The sequence below is a fragment of the Canis lupus genome, chromosome 7, assembly GCF_003254725.2.
Source record: "Canis lupus dingo isolate Sandy chromosome 7, ASM325472v2, whole genome shotgun sequence".
NCBI classification, from domain to species: domain Eukaryota; kingdom Metazoa; phylum Chordata; class Mammalia; order Carnivora; family Canidae; genus Canis; species Canis lupus.
In genome coordinates this window covers 69,635,596-69,654,688 of record NC_064249.1, presented here as the reverse complement: position 1 = coordinate 69,654,688, position 19,093 = coordinate 69,635,596, and the positions used below count along the sequence as shown (strand labels likewise).

General features: G+C 41.6%; 1 protein-coding gene across 4 annotated transcripts; it reads right to left on the bottom strand.

Moving 5' to 3' along the window:
• Nucleotides 1-385: 385 nt before the first annotated feature.
• On the bottom strand, nucleotides 386-18,758 carry LOC112648016 (myosin regulatory light chain 12B). Of its 4 annotated transcripts, none has more exons than XM_049111843.1 (4): nucleotides 18,602-18,758; nucleotides 4,049-4,247; nucleotides 2,085-2,246; nucleotides 386-876 (listed from the first exon to the last, which is right to left on the bottom strand). In XM_049111843.1, exons 2-4 carry the CDS (start codon nucleotides 4,230-4,232, stop codon nucleotides 704-706), a joined length of 519 nt encoding a protein of 172 aa, XP_048967800.1. In that variant the 5' UTR covers nucleotides 4,233-4,247; nucleotides 18,602-18,758; the 3' UTR covers nucleotides 386-703. The 4 variants fall into 4 exon arrangements, with proteins under 4 accessions (XP_048967800.1, XP_025285180.1, XP_048967802.1 ...); XM_025429395.3 differs by lacking the exon at nucleotides 18,602-18,758 and adding an exon at nucleotides 17,904-18,056; XM_049111845.1 differs by lacking the exon at nucleotides 18,602-18,758 and adding an exon at nucleotides 17,053-17,171.
• Between the last annotated feature and the right edge of the window lie 335 nt (nucleotides 18,759-19,093).

The window sequence follows — 19,093 nt, the reverse complement described above, 5'->3', positions numbered from 1 at the left end:
GTGCAGTGCTTTACACATAATAAATGTTAGTAAAACTATTCTTCAGAATTTTGCCTCATCTTCTTAGGCTCTAAGATCCATAAAATGTTAAATGTTTTCTCAGAAATATCTTATATTTATCATCCAAAAGTTTAAACATCTGACTTATGAAAAGCATGAAAAAAACCTAAAGGCAATAAGTAGTTCTGACTGCATAATAATGTTATTTTGTACTTAGAAGTTCTGAAGAACATGGTCCCACATCAGTGAAAAATCAGCTTTACCATGAAATTTGAATTATGTGAAGCTGGAAATCTGAAAAAAACAAACAAACAAAAAAACACTACCCCCAACTACCACTTCTTTGTTTAACTTTCCATTATATTCCATTTGACTCAGCATAATCTTTATTTCAAAATAGTGTTTTTATTATTATAAAAATGTAAAAATCCAGCAAAACCAGAAATACCAGATATATTTTCCTGGGCTTTCACATTTGTTGATTTTTATTCTCAATCTCTTTTTCAGCACAATTTACAACCTCAACCCCATTTGCAGTCTGATTATACAAGTGCTAAGTGGCAGAAAGATCTAGAATAAATAGATCAAAAAAAGAGGCCAAGCTGTGAAACTAAGTTGCATGCAACAGGTCTATGAGGGTGGGGGAAAGTGTCTGAGAATTAAAACAAAGACAAAGCAACTGGAAGTTTTAGCTAAAGTTCTTTCAATCATCTTTGTCTTTTGCTCCGTGTTTAAGGATGCGCGTGAACTCAATGTAATTGAAATTCCCCTTCTTATCGATAGGTGCTTCCCTGTACAGCTCATCCACCTCCTCATCTGTAAACCGGTCTCCCATGGTTGTCAGCAGCTCTCTCAGGTAATCTTCCTGGATGGTGCCTGGAAGGCAGTAGAGAGAGAAGAGTCATGAATACTTCCTGGCACTTTAATGATTTCTTTCTTTCTTTTTTTTTAAGATTTTATTAATTCATGAGAGAGAGAGAGAGAGAAGCAGGCTCCTCACAGTGAGCCTGATGTGGGACTCAATCCCTGGATCTGGGATCACACCGGGAGCTAAAGGCAGATACTCAATTGCTGAGCCACCCAGGCGTCCCTAATGATTCATTTCTAAACTAGGTCAGTGTTAGAAAATATTTCAGAATATGCACATTTATGTGAACAGAATAAATTAGTGAATTAAGGCAATGTGTAACTATATCATTGTTTGCCTATTTTAGAGTTCTTTCATTTTAGAGAGTTTTTAAAAAAGATTTTATTTACTTTGGAGGGAGATTCTGTGAGTAGAGGAGGGGCAGAGGTAGAGAGAGTCAATCTCAAGTAGACTCTGCACCAAGTGGGCTCCATCTCATGACCCTGAGATAGTGACCTGAGCTGAAACCAAGAGTTGGACGCTTAACCAACTGAGCCACCCAGGCGCCCTTAGAGTTCTTTCATTTAAAAGACCAGTTATTAGATTATAATGCTTATGAAATTAATTTGAAGAAAGTGTTTTCTAGAGGAAAAAAAAAAAGCCCTCTGTATTTCAGAGATGTAAAGAAAAACAAAAAGGCAGCTGCCCAGAAAAACAGACCAAAAGTGCAGGAGGGACAGTGAGGTTGTAACAGGTGGAGACGGGAAGCAGGAAGGAGGGAGTTTATCTGAGTAAGTGTGCAGGTGGCTGAGGAGAGGGTTAACGGAGAAGGAAAGGGGAAATGAAAGAAGTAAGAGATGTGAACAGCTAGGCTTTATACTCTTCAAAATGAGAGAAAAGATTTTTTTAACTGTTCAAGTTAGTTAATTTTACTTTTTGGTGAGATTTATAGTCTCCTGAAGAAGTAGTTTTCATTGTTTAAGAAATTCTATTTCACAGACAATTCTCTATTTGGCTTTCAGGAAGCTCCGAACCAAATTCAAAAATTAATACCACAGACTGGGTAGCTTTTTGACCCACATACCTGTGAACTCCCCATTCTTGGTCATATAATCCTATTATAAATGATATTCATTTTTTAAAACAAGTTCCATGTTACTCACCTTTTTTCATTTCCTAAAAAGTGTTTCATATAGTCTGGAATGAGGGTGGGCGTGAACAAACAAAGAGTACTCACCAGTTGCTTCTTCATCAAAGCAAGCAAAAGCATTTCTGATGACATCTTCCGGATCTGTGCCGTTTAACTTCTCACCAAACATCGTGAGGAACATGGTGAAATTAATGGGCCCTGGAGCCTCATTCATCATGGCCTCAAGGTATGCATCGGTTGGATTCTTCCCTACAAGATTTCACATTTTAACATTTAAGGACAAAGAACTAATTTCAATACATAATTATTTGGTTACTGTTATGCTCCCCAGCATATTTTTAAGTTATATCATCACCACATGGAACCATTTTTTCAATTCAGTTGCATTAAGAACATTCTTTTTATTTTTATTTTTTGCATTAAGAATATTCTTAAAAGACAATTTTTGACAATGTAAAAAATCTTTGATATATCATTATAAAAATATATTGTGGCTTAGGTTAAATGTTTTTCATTCATTGGTACTTTCTACAATTTTTCCTTCACTATTTTTCATTAAAAACAAGCACCTGAGGGGCACCTGGGTGGCTGAGTTGATTAAGCATCTGCTTTTGGCTCAGATCATGATCTCAGGGTCCTGAGATCAAGTACTATTCAGGGAGAGGGCCTGTTTCTCCCTCTCCTTCTGCACCCCCCCCCCCCAGCTCATGTTCTTTCTCTCTCACTTTTTCTCAAATAAATAAATAAAATCTTATTAAAAAAAAAAACAAAAAAACAAAAACAAGCACCTGAAACCATGAACCAGGCAATGACACATTTTTGCAACTTGAATGTTAATGTTAAAGGTCCATTAAGGCATTTCAATGCCAGTTGTTTAAAAAATTGAAATATCTGTATTTTCCATTGTGGCAAAGTTGCCCATGAATTGGTATGCTTCAAAAATTTATTTAATAAGTTGGTCATTTAAGCTAAAACTATTAGGTTGGTTTAGAATTGAGAGCTCATTTCTGGAATAACAAAGGGTTCCTCTTAATCTAGGCATTTGTGAGGATCCCCAAAATGGAAGGACCCAAAGTCAGCCTCTTACTCTACTATCCCTCATTTACCTAACAAAAATTAATTACGCATCTATTATGAGCAAGGCACAGGCTTGAATGTTCAATCTTTGTAATACAACTAAATCCTTCAGTTTTCCTCCAGGCCTTTTTCAGTAGTGACCCGCTCAAAAGAGTACACTTAGCTATTCTGAGTATGAAAAACACTGGGATCCAACCTACTTCCAAGTCAATAACTTAGCTCGGTATCCTGATTTTAATCTCACTCTGAATAAAGAAAATGTTGCAAAATGTTAACTGGTACATCTAGGTCATCTAGGTAACAGATGTATGCATGTTTATCATACAGTTCTTTTTTTTTTTTAATCATGCAGTTCTTTCAACTTTTTGCAGGCTTAAAAAATTTCAAAATATTATATTAGAAAAAAAGCAAATATAGGAACAAATTTGTGTCCTGGTTACTAAGAGGAAAAGAATAACAACCTCTCTCTTTGCTCTCTGGCCCTTGAACTGTCCTTTCTGCCTAATGTCAAGCACAAGAAAACTCCAGAGTATAGAGCCTAACTTTAGGCCCTCCCTGACCTGCACACCTTCTCTGCCCAATCTACAGAGAACTCCTAGGCTTGCCATTCCCAACTGTAAGTCACTGCTGACTTGGGATGGAACATGGAAGACATTCCCTCTCATCCTTTTAAGATCACAATAAACAACAAAATCCTAAAAGGAATAATAAATTAACACCCGTATACCAAAATGACAAAGCATAGTTTGTTTGCTTTAAATCTTGTATCTTTATATTTTCTTTTACCTTAATTATAAAAAAAATTATAAATAAAATCCTCTTATGACTGGCCAACCCCAATACAGCCCTTCTCACCCAGACAGCTCTCAAAAGGCCTTTGAGAAAAGGAAATACTACACATCACAAAAAATAATTCATCCAACACTGAATTATTATTTTTGGGAAGTGGGCATATTAAGAATATAAAAGCCTACCTAGAGAAGCAAGCATATCATGCAAATCTTCCTTATCAATGAAACCATCTCTGTTCTGATCAATCATGTTGAAGGCCTCTTTGAACTCCTGAATCTGTGACTGGTCAAACATAGCAAATACATTGGATGTTGCGCGCTGGGGGCGCTTCTTGGTGGTCTTGGTCTTTGCCTTTTTGCTCGACATGGTGGCTGTTTAATTCTAGAGTTAAAAAGAAAAAACACGAAGAAAGAATGCATAAAACAAACAAAAAGAACCTGTAACACCTAAAGTTAGTGAGTAAAAATATCTTAATGTAGAATTATTACTTCAATTGTATAGGAATAAATATACATTTAAACTTTATTTCCAATGTTATAATTAAATGGCTAGGAATAAAGTAGTTTTGAAAATTTTAAGAAACAGAATAGAAATTATTATATAGCTTGCCTCCAAATTTCATGAAACCCATTTTTATTAAGTAGAAGTTAATTGAAAAATCTATATCAATAGCTAGCACTTACTGAGTAGCTGACTATGTGCCAAGCACTATTATGAGGGTTTGGGGTTTCCCTCAAGAGAAAAGCTCCAAAGTTGACACTTCACCATACTTTTTTACAGGCATCATCCCAATAGATCCTAACAGTCCAATGCAATAGGCATTCTTTTTACTCCACTTTATTACCAATATTAGCATAACCTCTCCGAGCCTTAGATTTTCAAAATACAATGTGAAAACCAGAAAAGCTCATGCAATCTTGTTTTACAGCAAAACAGTCTCTACTTCAATATAAGTGAGACTTAAGTGAGGGACCATTCGCTGAGACTAGTATAGTCACTGTATAATACATGTTTACATATTCAAAAGGCTCTCATCTTTTTTTTTTTTTTAAATTTTTATTTATTTATGATAGTCACACAGAGAGAGAGAGGCAGAGACACAGGCAGAGGGAGAAGCAGGCTCCATGCACCGGGAGCCCGACGTGGGACTCGATCCCGGGTCTCCAGGATCGCGCCCCGGGCCAAAGGCAGGCGCCAAACCGCTGCGCCACCCAGGGATCCCAAAAGGCTCTCATCTTAACAAAATTATTGAAACCATTTTTTTAAAAGGATCTTTATGCCCAACATGGGGCTCGAACTCACATGGGGCTTGAACTCAGGACCCTGAGATCAAGAGTCACATGCTCTACCAACAGAGCCAGCCAGGAACCCCAAACCTATTCTTTTTTTTTTTTTTTCCAAACCTACTCTTTAATCTTGCATCCTTTGTAGTTTCATCCTCATTTCCCCTTTCCTTTGACAAAACTTTTAGACTAGCAATCTGATACTCAACTGTCACCATTTTCTCTTCTTTCCAATCACTTCTCAATTCTCTATAGTATGTCTTTCGTGACAGCCTCTAATACTCTACTGAAAGCCACCAATAATTCAGATGTCAAATAGGGGGTGCCTGGGTGTCTCAGTCAGTTATGTGTCCTACTCTTGATCTCAGCTCAGATCTTGATCTCAGGTTGAATTCAAGCCCCACGTTGGGCTCCACACTGGGCATAGAGCCTACTTAAAAAAAAAAAGTGTCTCATAGAATGAACATATTTCATTCCATTTTTTATTTGCAGTTTTAAATAATCAAACACAACACAAAAATACTATCAGCTGTGGAATTAGAAAGTCCTGAGTTCCAATCTCAGCTCTATCATACATATAACCTTAGAAAATCCAGAGACCAGAGCAATTTTTCCATTCAATGTCTTATTCTATCTTCACAATTGCCCTATGAGATAGGTATTATCTAGGTTAAAGTATACAATCAATAGCCCTATGAAATAAACAATATTGCCCAAAGAGAGGCTTGGCCTTTGTCCCTGTGCTTCTGGGGGGTAATCTCTAAGCCTGTGGAATATCCTGCCTGATATCTGGAGTCTTGAGTCACATCAGACAATCTAACAGTGTTATTGTAGAGGTAATGGGTCATGTGTTATCAGTTTGACCTCTCAAGGGGCTGGAGACTGAGGTCAGCCACAGAGCACCTGACAGTATCTACATGATGGAGCGCCAATAAAAACTATGGATATCAAGGAACAAGTGAGCTTTCCTAGTTGGCAATACTCCATGCATATTGTCACACCTCTTTGCCAGGAGGAGTCAACCCTGTCCATGGGAGGACAACTGACAGCTCTGATTTGGAACCCTCCTGGACTCTGTACTGTATATCTCTTCCTTTGGCTGATTTTAATCTGAATCCTTGTATTGCAACAAACCATAACCAAGGTATAACAGCTTTTAAGGATTCTGAGAATTCTAGCAAAATTACCAAACCTGAGGGTTGTCTTGGGGACCCAAATTTACAATTAGTATCAGAAATGAGGGCAATCTTGGGGACTGTTTTCTAACTGTGCAGCCTCATAGTATGAAAGCAGATTAGCTGGGGCAGTGGCTGACCACAGCAACTCTGTACCGAGTTTCTAGGACTTTTAGTCTCGAACTTTATTTTACAGTAAACTCTACACCCTCCTTGGAGCTCAAACTCACAACCCTGAGATCAAGAGTTGCATACTTGATCGACTGAGCTAGCCAGGCACCCCTGGTCTTGGACTTTTAATCTACATTGTTTATTTCTTTCTTCAATCCAAAAAAATATCCCACTGGGTCTACTGAAGCTTGGCTTAGTGGTACAGGTTTGAAGTACACCAGCCTTTGAGTTCGTACTCAAACATTCCAACTCCTTCTCTATCCCACATAAATGTTAATTTTCCCTTCTGTCCTGTAACTTAGCTTATTTGAGCTTAGTTATATTGAAGGTTAAATCAGAGACAGAATGTGGCCCACCAGCAAGGCACTTGTCTAAGCTTTAATTGTTCCTATTCCAAAACAGTTGGACTAAAATTTTTTCATGCTAAAAATTCTATGATTCTACTTCTTCAAGATAGAATACGTACAAAAGATAGTAAATCTGAAGATAAGAATTAGTTCTCTCAATATCTGTGAATTGTGCAATAGTCATTTAGAAAAATTTCCCAGAGTAAATTTTTATTTTTATTTTTTTAAATATTTTATTTATTTATTCATAGACAGACAGAGAGGAGAGAGAGAGAGAGAGAGGCAGAGACACAGGCAGAGGGAGAAGCAGGCTCCATGCTGGGAGCCCGATGTGGGACTCGATCCAGGGTCTCCAGGATCACACCCAAGGCTGCAGGTGGCGCCAAATTGCTGTGCCACCGGGGCTGCCCAGTAAATTTTTAATTTTTTTTTAATTTTTTTTAATTTTTATTTATTTATGATAGTCACAGAGAGAGAGAGAGAGGCAGAGACATAGGCAGAGGGAGAAGCAGGCTCCATGCACCGGGAGCCCGACGTGGGATTCGATCCCGGGTCTCCAGGATCGCGCCCTGGGCCAAAGGCAGGCGCTAAACTGCTGCACCACCCAGGGATCCCCAAATTTTTATTCTTAAAAAATAATTATTGTGTCATGCTAACCCCACATCTAACCCAAAAGTATATTATACTTAAAACATTTCTGCAATTCTCCAAGAAGCTGATGCCAAGATGGGATTAAACATGCAAAGGTTTTTATTACGGCAACACCTGTGAGAAAGAATGAGGGAGGTAACCAATAAGGCTAGAAATTCCATTAGATGGTAAGGCAAGTCTGACCCCCGCGAGTAAGGCATCACGGAAGGAGGTGAAAGATGAGCAATTCACTAAATGGCCCTAATCAAAATAGGGCACAGAGCAGTAATAAGCTCAATGTAATAACACCATAATTTCTTCTAAAAAAGTTTTTTTTTCCCAGCACCTGCATGGCTTAGTTGGTTAAGTGTCTGCCTTCGGCTCAAGTCATGATCTTGAGGTCCTGGGATTGAACCTTGCATCGGGCTCCCTGCTCAGTGAGGAGTCTGCTTCTCCCCCTCTGCTCATGCTTTCTCTCTCAAATAAATTTTTTAAAAATATTTTATTTATTTATTCATGAGAGAGACAGAGAGAGAAGTAGAGACACAGGCAGAGGTAGAAGCAGGCTCCTCACAGGGAGCCCAATGTGGACTGGATCCCCGGACTCCAGGATCTTGCCCTGAGCCGAAGGCAGGCGCTCAACTGCTTAGCCACCCAGGCATCCCTCAAATAAAATTTTTTAAAAAATTCTTTTTTTAAATGTTTTTTTTCCCCTGTGCTTTATTTTAAAACTGTACACATTTATATATGCATATGGTACTAAACACTATACACATACACACATAATATATCGGCTGATAAATTATCAGCTGAAAAGTGAGGCAAAGTTGTTCTGAAAAGAACTCTACCCCCCAAAGAAACTACCATTCTCTTTTTCCTTTCTTTCTGAGATAAATATCTTGGCTTCCTCTTTTTCTCACTTCCTACTCACTTTCAACCCACCACAATCTGGCTTTTATCCCTCTACTGCAACTGCTTTCAAACTGCCAAATCCAGTCGAACTCCTTGGATCACTCTGTTGTATTTGACATCATTTTATTCCTCTTTTCTTTGGAGCCTCAACAACTCTTGGCCTTGGTGAACAGTAATAGTAGAAATGAAATGTCCAAAATGGGAACACAGTACAAGGTTCCCAACCTTGGAAGACCTTCCACTCTAACAACGGAGACTCCTAAAAGTGATATTGGAAGGTTGGTTTATGTAAAATGCTTCATTTGACTTGGTAATACCAATTTACTCTTATCTCAGTTCTATTTTTATGATTGGTCCTCCTCCATTTTGTTAGGCTTTTATCTTCTCCACTCACCTAAATATTCATGTTTCCCAATATTCTAGTGGTCCATGGCTTATTAAAATTCTTCCCATTCTGCTTTCCATGGATGATCTCATCAACTCTCACTGGTGTGACAACACTGAGGACTCCCAAGTCTGTATCCTAGGTCTGAACTTTCCATTGGGCTCCTGATTCTAACATCCACTTGCTTGTGAAAGGCACCCATTTGGACACTCCACAGACACTCATAATCAGTGTACCGAAAACCGAATTCATTCCCATTTCTAAATTTTCTTAGTTTTCTGTCTTCCATTAATGATACTATAATTTACCTATTCACTAAGCAAGAAACCTACGAGTCATCCCCAACTCATCCCTCTTCCGGATGAATCAAGCTCTGCCTCTTAAATATTTCTCAGATTTGCTCATCTTCCTCATTCTTCTCCCACCATCCTTACGTAGGCCTTCATTATTTCTGCATAGAATATTTCTATGGCCAACTAACCTATCTTCTTGCTTCTCCATCCCTCTAAACTGTATGTTCCAGCCAGTGGTGTCTAACACATGAATATGACCTTATCTTTCCCTTAAAAATCTTTGGCTCCCCACTTCCTATAGGACAGAGAGTACAAGGTCTTAAGCATGTGGGACACTTGGGGGGCTCAGCAGTTGAGCGTGTCTTTGGCTCAGGGAGTGATCTCAGATTCCCAGGATGGAGTTCCACATCGGGCTCCTTGCATGGAGCCTGCTTCTCCTCCGTCTGCCTGTGTCTCTGTCTCTCTTTCTGTGTCTCTCATGAATAAATAATAAAATCCTAAAAAAAAAAAAAAAAGTTCTTAAGCATGGTATACAGAGTCCTCCTTTCCATACTTTACAATGATCTTTCCAGCCTTATCTCTAGCCATTCTTTTTTTTTTAAATATTTTTTAAATTTTTATTTATTTATGATAGTCACAGAGAGAGAGAGAGAGAGAGAGAGAGAGAGAGGTAGAGACACAGGCAGAGGGAGAAGCAGGCTCCATGCACCAGGAGCCCGACGTGGGATTCGATCCCAGGTCTCCAGGATCGCGCCCTGGGCCAAAGGCAGGCGCCAAACCGCTGCGCCACCCAGGGATCCCATCTCTAGCCATTCTTTGCTTTGTACTCTTCCTTTAGCAACACCAAACTGCTTGTATGTGTCCATGGCACCATGCAGTTTATCTTACATACTTCTGTTCTTGCTATTTTTCCATCCCAAAATGTGTTGACGCCAGAGAGAAAATTAAAGGTTTATTCAATTTATGGCTCCACTACCATTTACTGAGTGACTCGTGCTAGGCACATTATGTGCATTAAACTTAACATACCTGCTTTATAAATGAAGAAACTGAAGATCGAAGCTATTAAATAACCTTCCCAAGGTCACCTAAGAGTAGAGCTGGGGTTCAATCCCATTTATTAAAGGTTATTTCTACTTTTATATTTTTTATTTTGTATTAAATGTTCTTCTAGTTATTTTACCACAAAAGTTTTTTTTAAAAACTTTCAATACTACCAAGTATCCAACACTGACTCTTTTTTTTTCCTTAAAATTTTATTTGAGAGACAGCACACACATGTGTGCAAGAGAGTGGAGAGAGGGGCAGCGATAGAGGGAGAGAGAACCTCAAACATATTCCCCTCGTTTAGCAGGGAGCCCCACATAGGGTTCGATCCCACAACCCTGAGATCATGACCTGAGACAAAATCAAGAGATAAATGCTTAACTGAATGAGCAACCCAGGCACCTCCCACCCCCAATACTGATTTCTGAGTAGCAACTTTCCTCTGAATTCAAATCCTCAAGTTTTCTTTTTTTTAATTTATTTACATTCAATTAATTAACATATATTATTAGTTTCAGAGGTAGAGTTCAGTGATTCATCTGTTGCATGTTAACCTCAGTGCTCATTAAATCATGTGCCCTCCTTATTGCCCATCACCCGGTTACTCCATCCTCCACCTCTCTCCCCTCCAACAACCTTCAGTTTGTTTCCAATGGTTGAGTTTCTCTTGGTTTGTCTCCCATAATCTTGAGTTTTCAAATAAATTTAGACTATACTGGGGAAACCAATGTTTCCAGTGCAATGAATAGAATTGCATAGTGGAATGGACTGTATAATGTAGGTTTCTTTAATTAGGTGACAGTATTTCCTACCAGTCATGGCCTTGGCTTGACATCATAAAGGCTTGAAACCTTTATCTAACACTGCCAAATTAACGTTTTAACATATACATGTTAAAGCGAAAACAACCATCAAGCCCCACTCTTAAACTGTAATTAAGAAAATTCATATAACAGTATTTAATGTAATGAAGAACACTGAACAGCAGTAAAAGCTTCTCATTTTCTCTTCAAAGTTTTTATTTCATTATTTTTGTAAATTTTTCATATAGACTGAACTAAAGGTTGTATGTACTGTTATACAGAGCTATAAGGACAGAGGTATGGGAATACCTGGTCTATGTGGTTGTGGTGTCAACATATTTAGATAATAAATCCACATGTCTACAGAATACCTGTAATACTGATGTGTAAATCAAAACAAGGGCACAATAATCACTAATAAGCAGAAACTGCTTGTGAACTCCATCCAGCCTATATGACTTTATTGGCTTTTATGGGGCACAGTCCGTCAGCTCCCTAGGACTCCGACATTCCTTTGAGGTTTCTTCCTTTAAGTATCTTAAGTCAGTCAGTTGCTGTCACCATACGGCAAGTAAACATGTCTCTCACAGCAGTTAACCTTCTGGTTTCAATCTTGGCTGCACATTAGAATCACCTTGGAAGTTTAAAAAAAAAAAAACAAAAACAAAAAACTGATGCCTAAGTCCTAGTCTGGTCTAACTGAAACTGAATAATGGGTAGGGCTCAGGAATTTCTGTTTTAAAAAGTGCCACAGGTGATTCCATGCATGAGGATTGAGAACAAATGAGTTAACAATTTAGAAAGCACTATTTATTCACTGAGCTCCCTTCAGTTTTTAAAATTTGGTTATTATGTTTCAGTGGAGACCATTATTATGTTTTAATCTAGAGATCTGGATACTAGCTCCAGTTCTGTCATTCACAAGTTACATGACCTTTGGTCATTTTAGCTTTCCTGGGCCTCATTTTTCTCATCTATAAAAGAAGTAGATCAGAAGTCACAAACTGGCGACTACCAAACTATATGCAGTCTGCCGGTTCATTTAATTCTCCCAAGGATGACCTTTTAAAAAGCCTTTTAAAGTAACAGAATTAGTTTGCCAACATTTTAAAAAACTGAAGTTACTTTAATAAGAACAAATTTCAGACATCTTGAAAAACCGTTATGATAAGGAAACACTTGACCAGCACTCCCAAGTTCCTGTCGATAATGAGTATTCAGTGTGCAATTCCCATTGCTCCCTACAGCTTCCTGTCACAGTTGGAATTTGTTTATGTGACTGCCTGGCCTCTGAGAGCATCTGAACTTGTTCCTTGGCTACAGTGGTAGCCGAACTCCAGGATGGCTCTCAACATTTCCCATGCCCTTGTGCAATCCCCTTCAACAGTGAAAAGGGTTGACCTGCGGAGAAAGGTAAAATAATTTTCCTTCTACCTTTCTGAGTTCTTGGCTGATATAATTATAGATTCACAAAAGAAAAACAGAAGTTTATTAACATGTATACATGGGAAATATCCAGGAACAGCCAACTCAGAAAAGTAACTTAGAACTCAGCTTAAATATCATCTCCAGGTAAAGACAAATGGAAGGTATGTGTGAGGGGAAGAGGCTAGTTCCGCAGGTTACACAGTAAACAGGGTAAGGCTTGTCATGTAGACTGAAGTTAGGGCTTTCACCACTGATAAGAGTCGCAAAGTTGTCTCCAGAGAGTAATCTTTGTTCTTCCTGGTAGGGAGGGGAGGAAGGACACCTTTAGAAATTTATGTCCTGCTTTTGTGCAAATAGGAGGACAGAGTGCTTTTCTTGTGTCAGCTTCAACTGCCTTCAGCTTAAAATAATCCTTATGCCAAAGTAGTGTATTTTGGAGTGTCATATTCTGCTACTCTTCATAACCAATAGGATATTGCAAAAATGATAGTGTGTGACCTTGTAAAAGACATTGCAGCTTCTGCCTTGCTCTCCCTCAGACCACTCAATCTGGAGGAAGCCAGCACCAGGTCACGAGGGCCCTCCACAGCCCTATGGAAAGGTCCATGTGGCAATAAACTGAGGCCTCCTGCCTAGAGCCAACATCAAGCTGCCTAGAGCCTTGCCAGCCATAGGAGTCAGCCAACTTGGAGGTGGATCTTCCTTCAAATAACTGCAAACCTAGCTGACACCTGGACGCAACCTCATGAGACTCAGAACCACTGACTAAACTGCCTTGCAATTCCTAACCCTCAGAAACTGTTGTTTTTTAAGGTGCTAAGTTTGGGGTAATTGGTTATATAGTACTAGAAAACTAGTAAAGCCACTGTTTCCTTGGCCTATTTAATATTAAAATAGGGCAGTGCCTTTATTTCAGAATTATGGCCACAGTCAAGTTTGTATTAGACAGGAAATTTTTGATTCCAGGTTAGAAAATTTTAATTCCTTCCGTTCAATTTCTCCAAGTTCTGTGGGTTCCTCTTTCTTCCTTTTAAAAAGGATTTTATTATTTTAATTTTTTAAAAAAAAATTTTATTTATTTATGACAGTCACACACACACAGAGAGAGAGAGAGAGAGAGAGAGAGAGGCAGAGACACAGGCAGAGGGAGAAGCAGGCTCCATGCTCCCGGAGCCCGACGTGGGATTCGATCCCAGGTCTCCAGGATCGCGCCCTGGGCCAAAGGCAGGCGCCAAACCGCTGCGCCACCCAGGGATCCCTATTATTTTAATTTTTAAAGTAATCTTCTACACCCCGTGTAGGGCTCAAACCTACAATCCTGAGATCAAGAGTTGCATGCTCTACCAACTGAGCCAAACCAGGAACCCCTAATTTTTGCCATTTAAAAAGTTTTTTTCTAGTAATTTAACCATTTCATCTAGATTTTTAAGTGTTAACGCACAGTTATTCACAGTTATTAAAACCATTTAATTACTTTTTAAAAGGGTATTTAAGTAATCTCTACCCGCAACATGGTGCTCAAACTCACATCTCCTGAGATCAAGAGTCACATGCTCTGACTGGGCCAGTCAGGCACTCCTGTGGCTATCTCTTTTACCTGCAACAGGGTCACCACTACCTCAACATTCCCATCAACACTACCCTGTTCTTCTGATTCCTATGCTGATTTGCTAGTTCTTCTTGCTTCCTAATTAGGGTTTTTTTCTCAAAGCTCTATTCTTGAAGTATTGTGCTTTTCTTCAGTACTGGTAGAAAAACCGAAAGAAAAAGAAAAAGAAAGAAAAAGAAAAAGAAAAAAGAGGAAAAGAGGAAAAGAGGAAAAGAGGAAAAGAGGAAAAGAGGAAAAGAGGAAAAGAGGAAAGGAAAGGAAAGGAAAGGAAAGGAAAGGAAAGGAAAGGAAAGGAAAGGAAAGGAAAGGAAAGGAAAGGAAAGGAAAAACAAGAGCGGGGATCCCTGGGTGGCTCAGCGGTTTAACTCCTGCCTTCAACCCAGGGTGTGATCCTGGAGTCCTGGGATCAAGTCCTGCATCGGGCTCCCTGCATGGGGCCTGATTCTCCCTCTGCCTGTGTCTCTGCCTCTCTCTCTCCCTGTGTCTGTCATGAATAAATAAAATCTTAAAAAAAAGAAAAAGAAAAACCAGGAGCATAAAGTTACTTCTCAAAAATGATGTAACTGGGGAGGGAAGAGGAGCTGGTTTTGTGAGCAAGGGATGATAAAGAGTCTGAGTTTTAGCCAAGTTCCAGTAGAATGGTAGTGGAGAGGCCCAGAGGCAGGATGGTTAGGGGGTCTCCTTTAGCAAGTCCAATTTGTAAGTAAAGGCACAAGAAGAGGCCTAACCTAATGAATGCAAAAAAGCAGAGAGCAGTTCTGCTAAAAACTAAGGTCATTTCTTATTTATTTATTTATTTATTTATTTATTTATTTATTTATTTATTTCTAAGGTCATTTCTGATTCAATTCTCACACTCGCTACAGTCTATCAGAACTTTTGGAAATTTCTCATGGATTCCCATGGTCATTATTATAGTCAAGACTAATGTTAGTGCTACTTAGGAAGATCAAATGACTGGATACATGAGCCAAAAGTCTGAAAACAGCAATCATAAGGAGAATTTAGTATATAATCAAGCTAAAATAGTCCACAAAATTAACTTCATATACTTAATGACATATCATTGTTTTTATGCTGCATATTTAGGCAAATATGTAATCGGATCTATAAATTATTATATCTATTATTTCTTTTACAGAGCCAAACACAATTTTTACAGCTTTCTTCTTAGTATCAGTACCAGCTAAGCTTTCCCCATATCATACATTTTTTAATATTTACCATATACGTTATAATGCTGTCAGTTTTTAATTATGTGTTTTATGATCATCACAGCTGGCAGTAAACTCTCCATCTCCTGAACTCCCATATCATTTTGTTTTATTATAGTGATATTTATACATGGTGAAATGTATAGATCTTAAAAATGAGTTTTTATAAATGTGAACACCCATGTAATCACCATTCCAATCAAATTATAAATGTTAACAACATTCCAGAAAGTTCCTTTCAAGTCAATGACCCTCTCCTATAAACAACCATTGTTCAGATTTCTATAAATCAGAAATTTATTAAATCAATTATAGTTTTGTCTTTGACATCCTTAGAAATGGAATTATACAGTGTATATTCTATAAGCCTGACTTCTTTCACTCAATATAATATTTCTGAGATTCATATGTCTTGTTGGATTTACCACTGGTGTATTTATTATTATTTTTTTTACTGCCCAGTACTGTCCTCTTGTCCTGCCATTTACTTATACATTTTTATGGCATTTAGCCTTTTTACCTTGGATTGTATGGTATAGTAGAATGCCTTACATTCAGCAGGTGCTCCATAAATACTAGTAAAGCAAATAATATGCTTCCCTCCTACTGCAAACAGAATTACATATATAAGGTAGATCCCGGATCTGACTCCCCAAATAAATCTTTTCTCTATGGTCTACCCATGGTTCGGCACTAACTCTACCGGACCGTTCCCCAAGAGATCCTCAACAAAACTTATCAGTTAACCCGTTCTGTACCAAGAAGACAATGGTAATAACAGACAATAACTGAGTGCTAAATATGTGCTAGCCGCTGCTCTAAGCATTTTACATATTAACATATTTAATCCTCAGAATTTATGATATAGATGCTGTTATCCCCATTTTTCAGATGAGAAAATTAGGGCAAAGAGAACAAACAATTTGCCTGCAGCCACACAGCTAGAAAATGTAGTTTAAATTCAGGATCTATATTCAGGAAGTCTAGCTCCAAAGCTTGTACCACTGGCCCCTGGTATCCTATGTATAGACAGCTGAAATTCTCTATCACGAACACATGGATATTGGGAGTACCAAGCAACATCACCACACAGCTAACATGCAGAATAAGGAAGATATCAAAGATTCTGGCAACAAAAATCATCCCCAGATACCTGGTGTCTTCGAATCCTAGAAGAGGGGGGCAACCAGCCCCATTTTTGGGCTCTTACCTTTCCTAATCCTACAAACCTTGCCTGGAGAGCTGTCCTTCAGAAGTTTTCAGTTCATCCTGTCAAAACTCAGTCTTTTTAAAGCATAAATGAATATCAAGCCAACCATTATAAAAGTTGTTTCATTCAACAGAGCCTGAACAAACAAAAAGCTGTGCCCCTAGTTATGAGGTCCAGTGGGGTCCACCTAATGCTCAGAGAAGATGGACGGCATATGTGAATCCTTCGAGTGACCTTGGGCAAATTCACTTCCCTGGGTTTCAGTTTCCTCAATTATAAAATGAAAGATAATCTATAAGACAGGTAATCTATTTCACAAGATAATCTATAAGGTTCTTTTAAATTCTAAAATTTAAAATTTCTCTGACCAAAAGAGCATTCTAAATCCATCTTAAAAAAAGGCTGCCAAACTAATCCTCTCAACACCCCCCTTTCTTCCTATCACTCTCTTTCTAAAGAATCCAAAATGACAGCCTAAAGCCTCTTACATAATCTTTTATTTCACAGTCAAGTTTTCAAGATATCCATGAAAACACCTCACTTATCTACCTACCTACCTACCTACCTTATTATATCCAACTATTTTTCATTTTAGTTCTTGTTCCATGCAGGCTGGTCTCCCCACTGTCTCCTTTTCACACGACACAATTCCCACCTTTTCAGCTTTTGGTCTTATTACCTCCTACTACAGATCCTGCCGGAAATACTTAAGTTCTACCTCCTAGGGCTGAGTCCAAGGTCTTCAATGAGGTCATGATTCTTTCTCCAGGAGATCTTTCTTGACTTTTGTTATTCATCCTTTTCTTCAATAAACAAGAATGAACTAAATCTTTATAAGATGCAAGACACAGGTAGAGTTACAACCCCTACAGGAATCGGTACGTTTTAGCCCGTACCAACCACGTACTCGGGTACAGGTTCTCTAACAGTCTGGGACTCTTCATTTAAGGCAAAGCGCGGGCACCAGCGGACCCCCACCTAAAGCACCCAGCACTGTGTCCAGGGGCACAGAGGCACCCATCAGCGTGTTGGGGGGCACAGAGGCACCCAGCACCCTGCGGAGGGCACACACAGAAGCACCCAGCACCGAGCGAGGACATAGAGGCACCCAGCACCTGGGGGGGTGCACAGAAGCACCCAGCACCGAGTGGGCGCACAGAGCACCGCTCAACACCCCTCATGGGCCCTGGGCCCGCGAGGGCAAGGCGCCGGCAGGCACCAGGCGGGTGAAGTCACCCCGAGGACGCAGGGCCGGTGTACCCGCGGCTGGGGGCCCGGCGAGCAGGGCGTCTCCCCTGCCCGGCTCCCGCCGCCCCGGCGCTACCCGGCCTCTGCACTTGCAGGCCGGGGCCGGGCGCCGCCAGGACCCCCCCGCCCGCCCCAGTCGCCCACCCTGACGGGTCCCGCGGCCCCCCACGCCCCGCGCCCCTGCCCCTGCCCCCCGGGGCGGGGTCCGGCGGCGGGCGGCGGGCTGGAAGGGCGGAAGGGCGCGGCCCCAGGGGGTCGTGCGCTGGGGCGAGGGCCACTCACCGACGCGCGACACCAGAGCCCGGCTGCCCGCACAGGACGACGACGGCGGCGGCGACGGCTGGGCTGCGGCGCGACGGCGGCGGCGGCCGGCACTTCCTGCCTGGAGAGGTGGGCCGGAAAGCGCACCGGAAGGCGCGGCTGGATCCAACTCGGGACGGGGGGATGCCGGCGGGGTTGCCGCTCGGCACCGAGCGGCGCGGGCCGGGGGCGGGGGCCGCGGGGCCTGCCGGGGCGGACGAACACAGCCCGGGCTCCGGCGGCGGCGGCGGGACACGCCGCTGCGTCGCCCCCGGCGTGCGGCGCAGCCCCCGGCCCGCCGCCCCCCCCCCGCCTCCCGCCGCAGTGCCCGCGGCCCTTCCGCGTTCCTCGGCCGCCGCACGCCGGGCGGGCCGCGCCTGGAATTTGGCCCGGCGGGGCGGGGCCGGGCGGGGCCGGGCGGGGCCGGGCGGGGCCGGGCGGGGGCGGGCCGCGGTCCCTCCGGCTTTGGGGGTCCCCGGGCGGAGGCCGCGCACCCTGGGCTCCCAGATTAGCGCGCCAGGGTGCAGCCCGCCTAGTTCCGCTGGAGGTCGAGGCCAAACGAGTCACTGTTTGGGGTGCGTCCCGCCTAGTGCTGCGGGAGGCAGGAGGGCGGCGGCCCCGCGCACCTGCCTCCGGGAAACGCTTTTTCGACGGAGCTTCGCGGGCCTTGGAACATCTACCCGAAATTGTCCGGCCTTCCAGACCCCGGCCAGCCCGTGACCGTCCACTCTTCCCTTCCAACCACGACAAAGTTTTATTCAAAATATATGCTTTGCTTCGGGTCAGCGGAGGACAGGATTGCGCACACCCGGGCAGGAGCGCGCGCTCCCTGTAAAATGCCCTTCGGGGCGGGGGGAGGGGCGCAGCGGTTTAGCGCCGCCTTCGGCCCAGGCCTGATCCTGGAGTCCCGGGATCGAGTCCCGCGTCGGGCTCCCTGCATGGAGCCTGCTTCTCCCTCTGCCTGTGTGTGTGTGTGTGTGTGTGTGTGTGTGTGTGTGTGTGTGTCTCATGAATAAATAAATGAAATCTTAAAATAAAATGCTCTTCGTTGAAGCAGGAAGCCACGATGTTACATGATCTGGGTTTTGTTTTAGAGATTGTTGCCTATACCCTTCGGTTTCCTCATCTGGAATAATATAGAGGAATAGCACTATTTCTGGGTAATGGAGGAT

Bases quoted from the DNA above. Each gene is read 5' to 3' on its own strand.
- LOC112648016 (XM_049111843.1), bottom strand. From the start codon at position 4,232: ATGTCGAGCAAAAAGGCAAAGACCAAGACCACCAAGAAGCGCCCCCAG. The intron at 2,247-4,048 runs GTAGGCTTTTAT...GAAATCTTGTAG, and splicing joins TGATATGCTTGCTTCTCTAG to GGAAGAATCCAACCGATGCA. The intron at 877-2,084 runs GTGAGTACTCTT...ACTGCCTTCCAG, and splicing joins CTTTGATGAAGAAGCAACTG to GCACCATCCAGGAAGATTAC.